This window comes from Sphaeramia orbicularis, chromosome 19, assembly GCF_902148855.1.
Source record: "Sphaeramia orbicularis chromosome 19, fSphaOr1.1, whole genome shotgun sequence".
Lineage (NCBI taxonomy): Eukaryota > Metazoa > Chordata > Actinopteri > Kurtiformes > Apogonidae > Sphaeramia > Sphaeramia orbicularis.
Window position 1 is genome coordinate 9,925,786 of NC_043975.1, and position 13,138 is coordinate 9,938,923.

The following is a 13,138-nucleotide window of genomic DNA, read 5'->3' on the forward strand; positions in this document are numbered from 1 at the left end:
GATGAGGTGGAGGCTGAGTACAGATGTGCAGGTGGAAGTTTTGGCAGGTAATCTATTACAGGTTGAACTTACGCATCAATGAGATCCTTGTACTGGAGCACTCCGATGATGAGACGAGTAGCAAACCTTAAAAAGAGTGAAAGGCATGAAATTAACAAACAGGGTGCTGGAAAACGCTGAACATGTACAAGAGACAGGCCGTGATTATAATTACATGTACTCTCATCTCACAAAGGACTAAGTGTAATCACGTTATGGTAGATTACTAGGATACAACGGACGAGGTTTAACTGAGTTTGCGAGAGAGGGAGATGGTCTGTATGTGAGAGTGGGCGTCGTGGGCAAATAGGGAAAACACAGAGGCCTGTCAGGTCTTATGTTGGATGTCATTTGTCTTGGTGTTATTACGTTCAAAGCCAGATCGATACAAAGGAGGCGGCCGCCGTGCACCCCACCCCTAAATGAGGCCTGACTAGTGGTCTCTGCGGAGAGCTTGGCCCTGTCACTCCCAATCTAATAAGTGTCCATGTCAGTAGATTACCAGATGCTCGGGGGGGGGGGGGGGGGGAGCTCTGGAAACGTTCAGTTAGCGCGGCACAAGCTGACAAAAGCTAATGGTGAGTTACAAGGCAGCGTGGTCTGGTGTAATGTCTGGAGAACCACAGAACATTTAATAACAGCACACATGAGTCTCCATTTCTGTCCTTCTGATCCTAATCTGCTGAGAACGTCAATCCCTCAGCAGCTACAAAACGGAATATTTGGCTTTGGGTTACGAGTTTGACGACAATGATTGTTACAATGCGTGAACCTGAACTTAAAAAAGTATCTTCAGTAAGAAATATAACATTATATAAGACCCAGAGCTACTTTTGTGACAGTTCCCAAATGAATTTTTCTCTATTTTTAACCTTTCTTTAATAATTTTCCACCATTTATCTCTTTTTTGGCATTTTTTTCGTTGAAAATCAAGTAATTTCCTGTATTTAATTTATCAATCGTGTAGATTTTAAAACAAACAAACAAACAAAGAAAACTGAAGAAAAAGTGACTTTTCCAGCAAAATCTATCATTAATTGAACATAATCCCAGTGTCTCCATCCACTGTCATTGATCCAACTCCATGGGTTTACTGGTGAATCAATGTTGCTGAAGATGACGCTGTTTCCATGGCAACTACGGAGCCTCTCTTAACCTTTCTTTACTAATTTGCCATCATTTATTATAATTTTCTCTTTTTTTTTTTTTTTTTTTTTTTTTTTGGCATTTTTTAAAATTGAAAATCAAGTAATTCCCTATATTTAATTTATCAGTTGTGTGGATTTTAAAGCAAACAAAGAAAACTGAAGAAAAAGTGACTTTTCCAGCAAAATCTATCATTAATTGAACATAATCCCAGTGTCTCCATCCACTGTCATTGATCCAACTCCATGGGTTTACTGGTGAATCAATGTTGCTGAAGATGACGCTGTTTCCATGGCAACTACGGAGCCTCTCTTAACCTTTCTTTACTAATTTGCCATCATTTATTATAATTTTCTCTCTTTTTTTTTTTTTTTTGGCATTTTTTAAAATTGAAAATCAAGTAATTCCCTATATTTAATTTATCAGTTGTGTGGATTTTAAAGCAAACAAAGAAAACTGAAGAAAAAGTGACTTTTTCCACAAAGATATCAAAAAGTGAACATAAAAATAAATGTGTCCATCGAGTGTCATTGATCCAACTCCATGGGTTTTAATGGTGAATCAGAGTTGTAGAAGATGACAGTGTTTCCATGGTAACTACGGAGCCTCTGAACGTCCATGAATTTTTCTCTATTTTTAACCTTTCTTTACTAATTTGCCACCATCTATTATAATATCATCTCTTTTTTGTGCAATTTTTCATTGAAAATCAAGTAATTTTCTAGATTTAATTAATCAGTTGAGTAGATTTGATCAAAGCTCAGATTAATTGATGATTATTATTTGAAAAACAAAGAAAACTGAAGAAAAAGTGACTTTTTCTGCAAAGATATCAATAAGTGAGCATAAAAACAAGTGTCTTCATTCACTGTCATTGATCCAACTCCACGAGTTTTACTGGTGAATCCATGTTGCAGAAGATGACAGTGTTTCCATGGTAACTACGGAGCCTCTGAACGTCCATGAACTTTTCTCTATTTTCAACCTTTCTTTACTAATTTGTCACCATTTATTATAATATTATCTCTTTTTTTTCTCTTGGCATTTTTTCATTGAAAATCAAGTAATTTCCTATATTTAATTTATCAATCGTGTAGATTTTATCAAAGATCAGATTAAAGTTGATGATTATTATACGAAAAACAAAGAAAACTGAAGAAATCGCATTTGCATTTCTTCTGTAAAACTCATGTATTTTTCTATATTTAATTCACTGATCGTGTAGATGTTCATAAAAGCTCAGAGTAAATCTGAAGATTATCATATCAGAAAAAGAGAAAACTGAAGAAAAAGTGACTTTTCCAGAAAAACCTATCATTAACTGAACATAATCCCAGTGTCTCCATCCACTGTCATTGATCCAACTCCATGGGTTTACTGGTGAATCAATGTTGCAGAAGATGATAGTGTTTCCATGGTAACTACGGAGCCTCTCTTAACCTTTCTTTACTAATTTGCCACCATTTATTATAATATTATCTCTCTTTTTTGGGCATTTTTTAAAAACTGAAAATCAAGTAATTTCCTATATTTAATTTATCAATCGTGTTGATTTTAAAACAAACAAAAAACTGAAGAAAAAGTGACTTTTTCCGTAAAGATATCAATAAGTGAACATCAAAATGAGTGTCTTCATCCACTGTCATTGATCCAACTCCATAGGTTTTACTGGTGAATCAGTGTTGTAGAAGATGACAGTGTTTCCATGGTAACTAGAGAGTCTCTGAACGTTCATGAAATGTTCTCTATTTTTAACCTTTCTTTACTAATTTGCCACCATTTATTAGAATATTATCTCCTTTACTTATTTATTTATTTGCATTTTTTAAATTGAAAATCAAGTAATTTCCTATATTTAATTATTTAATCGTGTAGATTTTTATCAAAGCTCAGATTAAAGTTGATGATTATTTTATGAAAAACAAAGAAAACTGAAGAAAAAGTGACTTTTTCCACAAAGATATCAATAATCTGTATTTAACCTTTCTTAAGTGATTTATTACCATTTATTGTAATATTACCCTCTTTGTGTTTAGCGTTTTTTCAGTGTAAATCAGGTATTTTCCTATGTTTTAACTGACTGATCATGTTGATGTTCAAAAAACTCAGATTAAAGTTGAGAGTTATTGTATTAGAAATAGAGAAAATTGAGGACAAAGTGACTTTTTCCACAAAGATATCAATAAGTGAACATAAAAACAAGTGTTTCCATCCACTGTCATTGATCCAACTCCACGGGTTTTACTGGTGAATCAGTGTTGTAGAAGATGACAGTGTTTCCATGGTAACTATGGAGCCTCTGAACGTCCGTGAACTTTTCTCTATTTTTAACCTTTCTTTACTAATTTGCCACCATTTATTATGATATTGTCTCCTTTTTTTTTGGCATTTTTTGAAATAGAAAATCAAGTAATTTCCCATATTTAATGTATCAATCATGTAGATTTTATCAAAGCTCAGATTAAAGTTGATGATTATTATATGAAAAACAAAGAAAACTGAAGAAAAAGTGACTTTTTCCACTGAGATATCAATAAGTGAACATCAAAATGTCCAAATGGGTTCCCAAATGAACTTTTCTCTATTTTTTACCCATCTTTACTAATTTGCCGCCATTTATTCTAATATTATGCTCTATATTTTGCATTTTTAAGTGAAGATCAGGTATTTTCCTATATTTAATTCACTGATCGTGTAGATATTGATTAAAGCTCAAATGAAAGTTGAGGGTTATTATATCAGAAACAGAGAAAACTGAAGAAAATGAGACTTTTTCAGTAAAATCTGTCATTAACTGAACATAATCCCGGTGTCTCCATCCGCTGTCATTGATCCAACTCCATGGGTTTAACTGGTGAATCAGTGTTGCAGAAGATGACGGTGTTTCCACATTCACTGTGAAGCCTTTGAACGTTCCAATGGGTCATATCTGATGACCATGAAAAGACGACAAACTGTATTTTACACCAGTTATTTACATTTATGGATAGGATTAGTGGATCAACAGGTATTAAACAGTTTAGATCAGTAGATGCTTTTGAGCACTGGTGGATGCTTGGGTCTTTATGTGACTTATTACCATTTATTGTAATATTATCCTCTTTATTTCATGGTTTTGAGTGAAAATCATGTATTTTCCCATATTTAATTCACTGATCATGTAGATGTTCATAAAAGCTGTTATGTTTTTGTTTGTTCAAAAATAATAATATTTGAGCATTGAGACCTGATGTATCAAATATGATACAAAATTGAAACTCATACATGAAAACTGATGATTGAAAAAATTTTTGGAGTTGTTCAGAAGGACCAATAAAGGCTCCAGTTTCAACAAACTGGAATTTTCTGTCAATGATTTGATGGTTTAGGCTTTACAGGGTTAAAAACACCTGGACAGTGTGTAAGACTGTGGTGAAATACAGTATGTATCATTACACTGGTAAAAAAAAAACAAAAAAAACCATGTTTCTATAAGCAAAAAGAACCTGATTTCGTCTAAAGCAGAGGTGATGATTCCAAATCTGAAAGCACTACTATGTCAGAATTTTGAGTTCAAGTCAATATGTAGACAATAGCAGCATGTCATGTCAGTATTTTATAGTTTACAGTGTTTTATAAATTCTAACTGGTCAAAATTCAGATGATGTTAAGAGAAATTAGTGTTTTTTTTAAACATGTTTACAATGTCGAAATCCCCATTCCTTATTTTGAGTCATCACAAAGAAATTCGTCATGATCAGATGTGTTTCCTCTTGTTTTTTGTTCTGCAGTTGTTACTACATTTATGATACAAGAACAGAACCGGAGTAAACGTTCCATCACTGTTGATCTTATAAAACACCTTTACAAGTCTATCTATCTCATACCTGAGGGCGTCTTTATGATCTCTGAATGTTTGCTTCGGAAACACCATGACAGGACTGGAATTAACCGGCAAGGCCAACCTGTTGTTCAGGTACATATCCTCCAGCCAGTAGTCGTATACCTGAGAAACACAAAATACACACAGGTTTTACTTTTAGAGCTGAGACGTGTGGGCACAAGACAAAAAAAAAAAAAAAAAAAAAAAAAAAAAACATTACAGGAGAAATGAGCGTGGGTGAGAGTGGTAGTGTGATAGATTTCACTGGTGGATGTGGATGAGTCCAGGACGAGTGGACGCTCCGATAAATCTTAATCACCGGGTGTGTCAGTGTTTTATGAATGGGCTGTGTGTTGTTTTAGGGGTTGGATCATCCTCTAAAATCAGAGGGGAGTAGAATATCGATTTTCATAGTAAATGCACACATTCATTCAATATTATTGCTTCAACTAAAACAAAATCAACAAAAGCTGCACCAAACCTTTCTGTGTGTGGAATGAAAAAGTAACACAGTGTAATTTATCTGATAATGTTAAATTAGACCATGATTTTAGAACCAATGTGTGGTTTAACTAGAAAAAATGTGTACCCAGTAAGTAATAGTTTGGGCTTTTTTACATTAAATAATTGTCTTCAGTGGAAACTGTGGTGGCCCAGAGGTGCAACAGCCCAAAAAATTATCCACTATAAGAAAAACAGAGAACAGCCCAAAAAATTATCCACTATTAGAAAAAAAAGAGAACAGCCCAAAAAATTATCCACTGTAAGAAAAAAAAAGAGAACAGTTATCCACTACAAGAAAAAAACAGAGAACAGCCCAAAAAATTATCAACTATAAGAAAAAAAAGAGAGCAGCCCAAAAAATTATCCACTATAAGGAAAAAAACCCAAAACAAAACATCATCCACCCGTTCAGTTAAGGGGGCGCTGTTTACCTGAAAGGTCTCTTGCTTTAAAATTAAGGCCACCGCGAAAAATAAAAGCTAGGCTGAAAATTTTAAGGCCTTCAGCTAATGTGGCTAATGCTAACGAAGTAACCCACCGGAAGTGGAGGTTGGTACACTAAAAATAAAGTTATTTTAAAAATATATAATGGATAAGTTTTTGGGCTGTTCTCTTTTTTTCTTATAGTGGATAAATTTTTGGCCTGTCTCTTTTTTTTTCCTTATAGTGGATAATTTTTTGGGCTATTGTCTTTTATTTCTTATAGTGGCAAATTTTTTGGGCTGTTGTCTCTTTTTTCTTATAATAGATAATTTTTTGGGCTGTTGTGTTTTTTTCTTATAGTGGATAATTTTTTGGGCTGTTGTCTTTTTTTTCTTATAGTGGATAATGTTTTGGGCTGTTGCACCTCTGGGCCACTGTAGAAAACAGCATGATGCAACAGTTTTTTTTTTTTTTTTTTTTTTTTTCACACACTCACACACACACACACACACACACACACACACACACACACACACACATACATATATATATATATATATATATATATATATATATATATATTATTATTATTATTATTATTATTATTATTATTATTATTTATTTATTTATTTATTTATTTATTTATTTATTTATTTTTTAGTAAAGATGTGATATTCTTGTCCCTGACAGAAGGCAACAATGCATGGATGGGTCTCAGGAGGATATAAAACCACAAAAAAAAAAACCCCAAAAAGCAAAAAATATACCTTGTCTGGAATTACTTTTTGAGCAAAAGGCTACAACTAATAAATACTTTCATCACTATTTTATTTGTTAGTCATTTTCTCATTATGTAGCTCACTGAATTGACCTGTAAAAACGTTTTCCAACATAAAAATATTAATTAATTTGATTTTGACATGTTCAGATTACTCATTTTGTTAATTAACCAAGTTTTTCAGTACAAATTTAACCAGTCTTTTAGAATCGTTGTATATGTTTTCTGATGTCGATATAGCACATGGATGCTTCTATGAAACTGGTCCTAAAAACAGGACATGGGGCTAAAAATTCAAACCAGATGTAGACTAATGTTATGAATCAAGTTTGGAAGCACTTTGGGTCTATTTTAAAAATAAATACTTACTGAGATAAAAGAGAAACTATTTTTCAGATAAAACACATTTTTATATAATTTTACATTATATTTAATACAAAAATCTGTATGTAACACGGTCAAAAGGACACGAAAAGTACATGCTACTATTTTTTTTTAAATATATCTTTATTCTCTCGCAGGTACACTTTGAGAATTGAACTAATTATTCAAGGTAGAGTGTTTCACAAAAATGACCGCTGTTGTAAAATCATTCACGATTTATATGTGTTTAACTGGCCTGGTTCTGTATGTAACGCAAGTGGACACGATGGGTTACAAACAAAACCAGGAATGAGACTGAGATTCATGAAAAACCCATATGTCTGGATTAGAAAAAACACTTGGATCAACAAATTTAACACAGTGTCTTTATTTATAGCGTATATAAGACCATTTACAGCCATGTTTTTCAGATCTAATGAACTGACACCTATAGATAGTTTTTCCTGTCCCAATTTTAGTCCTATTTTTGGCCCCAGTATTTAATTAAAAATTCATTAATTATGGGATGGCTCAGAGCAAGAGTATAATTTTTTTGCATTTATCTGAGGTCATCATTAGGTACATCCTGGGGGGGGAATATGTCTAAATTTCTCTGTTATTATTGGGTCTAAAAAGTTGGCAGATACCAAAATAAACCCAGTTTCATAGAAGCACCCACATACAGATGCTTCTTTATGTGCAGTATTTGTGTTTTTTCTTATTTTTTCTTTTATTTATGATAATCCTATAATTTATGATCCACTGACATCAGGTTCATTCTGGAAAATACAGTTTATTGTTAAACTGTAAAATCCATCCTGTGTCTTTTTCCTGTTTCTCACAAAGGTTTCATGACCACATTTGAAAGACTGTTGCAAAACATGTGTTGACACAAACTTGTCACATTTTAGAAGTGGATAGTTTTCTTAAATGATCTTAAATGTCTTCACCTACCCAGTTGGTTGTCTTGTCCCTCCTCTCTTGAAGCTTCTTCTGAAGGAACTCTCCAGAACCTCCAGGAGCTCCAAACTTCTCCACAATGGTCTTAGTTTTCTTAAACTGCTCCTCCTTCACCAGGTGTTGGACACACTTCAGGTACATGTCGAGGGTTTGTTTCAGCGGGGGAACGGGGACCTTTGGCAGCTCCTGATGGTGTAGAAACAACATATTTTGCTCTAAATCACAGGTGTCAAACATGCGGCCCGGGGGCCAAATCCGGCCCACCAAAGGTTCCAATCTGGTCCATGGGGTGTTTTTGCCAAGTGCAAAAATTCCACAGTCTTCAATTGAATTAAGCAAAAAAAAAAAAAAAAAAAGTAGCTTGAATTAAGTAAAAACAATCTTGAATTAAGACACAAAAAAAATCTCAAATTTAGCAAAAAATCTTGAATTAAGCCAAAAAAAAAAAAAAAAAAAAAAAAATCTTCAATTAAGTAACAAAACATCTTGAAGTAAGCCAAAAAAAAAAATCTTCAATTAAGTAAAAAAAAAAAAAAATCTTTATTTAAGCCCCCCAAAAAATCTAGAATTAACAGCTTAATTTTTTCCCCCTTTGTTTTGGTGCAGAAAATAACATTAAATTATGAAAATATTTACATTTACAAACTATCCTGTGACACTAAAATGTGAATAACCTGAACAAATATGAACAACCTGAAATGTCTTAAGAGAATTAAGTGCAATCTTAACAATATTCTGTCTGTTATTCAATGTTTGGTGTGTTTGTAGATCTGCTGTGATCTATAAGTTATAACATACCTGTGTAAACGATAAACTGAGGCAGAATATTGTTAAAATTACACTTACTTTTTTCAGTTTGTTCATGTTATTCACATCTTTTGAAAGGATAGTTTGTAGATGTAAACTTTTTCATACTGTAAATTTACTTTTTTCGCTCTAAAACATAGAGAAAAGTTTGGAGTTGACATTATTTCTATATTATTATGTTATTATTTTACTGGTTCGGCCCACGGCAGATCAAATTTAGCTGAATGTGGCCCCTGAACTAAAATGAGTTTGACACCCCTGATCTAAATCTTGATCATGAGAAACTTAAAGTACAGAGGCTGTTGTTCGTCATCTATGATTATTCTTCAGTGGAAAGCTTCACCCACTTATTCAAACCAATATCATTTTCAGTTTTGCTGATCCGTGCACTTCTGTATCAGTTCCCTTTTTGATTCCTGATCACTTTTGGGTGTGGGACTGTATTATGTTGTCATGTGAACATACTGCAATACTCAGTGTGGGTGTGTCATTTCCTGTATGGACATGACCTAAAGATTTAGACCAAAGAGGCAAAATTCCTTTATTTTTGCTGGAGGCTGAAACATTTGGCACTGGCATCCAAAGATGAATATGAACCAGCTGATCAGTATTTCAGAATTAACCCATTCATGCATGAATTATAAAAAAAAAAAAAAATCTAGATGGATCTAGATTTTTTTTTTTTAGATTGATTTTAATACTGAAAATTTGGCTAAAGTTGAAATGCATTTTGAATTGTTTAAAAATATGGTTTTATTAACCTCCTGAGACCCAGGAAAGAACAAGTTTTGGCTTTTTTTCTAAAATTCAGGGGTGTCAAACTGATGTTAGTTCAGGGGCCACATTCAGCCTAATTTGATCTCAAGCGGGCCAAACCATTGAAATAATAGCATAAAAACCTATAAATAATGACAACTCCATGTTTTCTACGGTGGCCCAGAGGTGCAACAGCCTCAAAAATTTTCCATATAAGAAAAAAAAAAAAGACAACAGCCTCAAAATTTTTCCATTATAAGAAAAAAACAGAGAACAGCCCAAAAAATTATCCACTGTAAGAAAAAAAAGAGAACAGCCCAAAAAATTATCCACTATAAGAAAAAAAAAGAGAACAGCCCAAAAAATTTTCCACTATAAGAAAAACAAAACATCATCATCATCCACCTTTTCAGTTACGGGGCGCTGTTTACCCAAAAGGTCTCTTGCTTTAAAATCAAGGCCACCACAAAAAACAAAAGCAAAGCCTGAAAATTTGTAAGGCCTTCAGCTAATGTGGCTAATGCTAAGGAAGTAACCCACTGGAAGTGGAGGTTGGTGCGCTAAAAATAAAGTTATTTAAAAATAGTGGATCATTTTTTGGGTTGTTCCCTTTTTTTTCTTATAGTGGATAATTTTTTTGGGGCTGTTCTATTTTTTTTTCTTATAGTGGATACATTTTTGGGCTGTTCTCTTTTTTTTCTTATAGTGGATAATTTTTTGGGTCTTTCTATTTTTTTCTTATAGTGGATAATTTTTTGGGCTGTTCTCTTTTTTTTCGTATAGTGAATAATTTTTTGGGCTGTTCTCTTTTTTTTCTTATAGTGGATAATTTTTTGGGTCTTTCTATTTTTTTCTTATAGTGGATAATTTTTTTGGGGCTGTTCTATTTTTTTTTCTTATAGTGGATACATTTTTGGGCTGTTCTCTTTTTTTTCTTATAGTGGATAATTTGTTGGGTCTTTCTATTTTTTTCTTATAGTGGATAATTTTTTGGGCTGTTCTCTTTTTTTTCGTATAGTGAATAATTTTTTGGGCTGTTCTCTTTTTTTTCTTATAGTGGATAATTTTTTGGGCTGTTGCACCTCTGGGCCACCATATTTTTCTCTTCATTTTAGTGCAATAAAAACATTAAATTATGAAAACATTTACAAACTATCTTTTCACCAAAAAGATGTGAATAACCAGAAAAAAAAAGTAATTTCTTCAGAAAAATAAGCTAAATTTTAACAATATTATGCCTCAACTTATCACTTGTACATGTGCATTACACACAATGTTACACAAACATAATATTGTTGAAATTTTGAAGTTTGGAATGTGTAACTAAAATAAGAATGTCTACAATATTATGTGTCAACTTATTAATACAACTTACAAATCGGATCTACAAATCCACAAAACTTTTAGTAACAGACAGAATATTGTTAAAATTGCACTTAATTTTCAGGTTGTTCACATTTTATTGTGAGGGTTAATATTTTACTTTAGATCACAATGGGCTAAAACCAGTTCAACACCTCTGACTGTTAATATCTTCAGTGTAATTTTTGCTCTCAATAAAATCATGCTGCAGGCCAGATTGGAACCTTTGGAGGGCCGGTTTTGGCTCATGGGCCACATGTTTGACACCTGTGCAATAATTAAATAATTAACTATATTGGAAACATCATGATGCAACAGTTTTTTCAGATATGTTTTTTTTTTTTTAAATGTATATGGAATGTCCTTTTCAGTGAACAGTTTTCTTTTCTTTTGTTTTTTTTTTTTTTTTTATAAAGCTGTGAAACTCTTGTCCACAACCACAGACAGAAAACCCATAGCTGGGTCTTAGGAGGTTAACTTTATGAGCTCACAGAGCAGTCCAAATTCTAAAAATAAAATGATACTTTTTCATTGTGTTGCCTCTAGGGTCTATAGAGACTGCCCCCATGTGGGTTGGAGAATATTGCCTTTATAACCCTTAGGAAAGTGAGCTTAAGCTACAGTCGCGGAAAAAGTTATTAGACCACCAAAAGTCATCAAAAACAATAGTTCTGCAATCCAGTACTAACTCCTGTGTGTATCATGTGACTAAAACAGACAGAAAAGAAAACATGGAATGCCTAAAAGCACTGTTTTTGTCAGTACAATGCCATAGATATTGATGTAAGACTGAATTTATTTTGATTATTATCAAGAAAACATGGAAAATGGATAGATATCAGCTCTGGAATTAAACTACTATGAGCTATTTTTGTTGTTATCATTATATTTGTCCAAACAAATGTACCTTTAGTTGTACCAGGCATTAAAATGAACAAGAAATTGAAGAAAACAAGGGTGGTCTAATAATTTTTCTGCAACTGTGTACTATCCCCACTGTAACTGTTGCTGTAATGCATGCGTAAATTACCAAAAATAGTCACTTGCTCACATATCTGCATTGATGGGTGGTGCATGTTTAAGTTTTTAAGTCTTAATAAATTAATAAATAGAGCTGTTTTTTATGGGAAACAAAGGACAAAGTGTTGGATTTTACCAACTTAACAATGTTTTTTTTTTTTTTTTTTTTTTTTTTTTTACAATATTTTATTTGAATGTTCAATGTACAGTTGCGTAAAAAATGATTAGACCATCAAAAGTCATCAAAAACAATGGTTCTGCAATCAACTACTAACTCCTGTGTGTATCATGTGACTAAAACAGACAGAAAAGAAAACATGGAATGCCTAAAAGCACTGTTTTTGTCAGTACAATGCCATAGGTATTGATGTAAGAACTGAAGTGGTTTTGGTTATTATCAAGAAAACATGGAAAATGGATAGATATCAGCTCTGAAATGAAAGTCTAATGAGCTATTTTTGTTGTTATCATTATATTTATCCAAATTAATGTACCTTTAGTTGTACCAGGCATTAAAATGAACAAGAAATTGAAGAAAACAAGGGGTGGTCTAATAATTTTTTCGGTAACTGTATGTGTCCACAAATGTTGGATGTCGTTCATGAAAGGGTTAATTTCCAGGTAACTTAGAAAATAGCATTATTTGTAATGGAACACCATATTTTAGGTGAGCAAATGTACTGGATCAGATTGGCTTTAACCCTTTCATGCATGAATTATGAGAACATTAATGAATTTTTTTTTTTTTCCCCCTCGAGTGTTTTTATTCCTCTTTAGGCATGAAAAAAAAAAAAAACCTATGAAACACTTTTATGAACCTGTTTTTCATGGAGTTTCAAAAATATCCACTCAGTTGGACACAATGTGTTTAATTTTGGAAGCAAAGAAACATGTATTTACTGAAATACTGCGTGAAAACTATGAAATAAAAACATGTTTAATGCTGCTAATCTGATGTTTTCTTACATTTTAATATACCTGCATGGAGACAGTATGCAAAAAAAAAAACAAAACAAAAACTTTTTGTTTAAAAAAATAACAAAACAGTTAATTACAGTCTAATAACAATTAGCAATTTTTATTTATTTATTTATTTTTTACACTCAAACATGTTACGG

General features: G+C 32.6%; 1 protein-coding gene across 3 annotated transcripts in view; it reads right to left on the reverse strand.

Moving 5' to 3' along the window:
* The window catches only part of chatb (choline O-acetyltransferase b), a 35,884-nt gene that overhangs the window by 17,083 nt on the left and 5,663 nt on the right, over positions 1-13,138 (reverse strand). For all 3 annotated transcript variants that reach the window (XM_030122465.1, XM_030122464.1, XM_030122463.1), the window contains 3 exons: positions 8,070-8,261; positions 5,052-5,170; positions 73-126 (listed from right to left, as the gene is read on the reverse strand). In XM_030122465.1, coding sequence (XP_029978325.1) covers positions 73-126; positions 5,052-5,170; positions 8,070-8,261 — 365 coding nt within the window. The remainder of the gene's footprint in view (positions 1-72; positions 127-5,051; positions 5,171-8,069; positions 8,262-13,138) is intronic.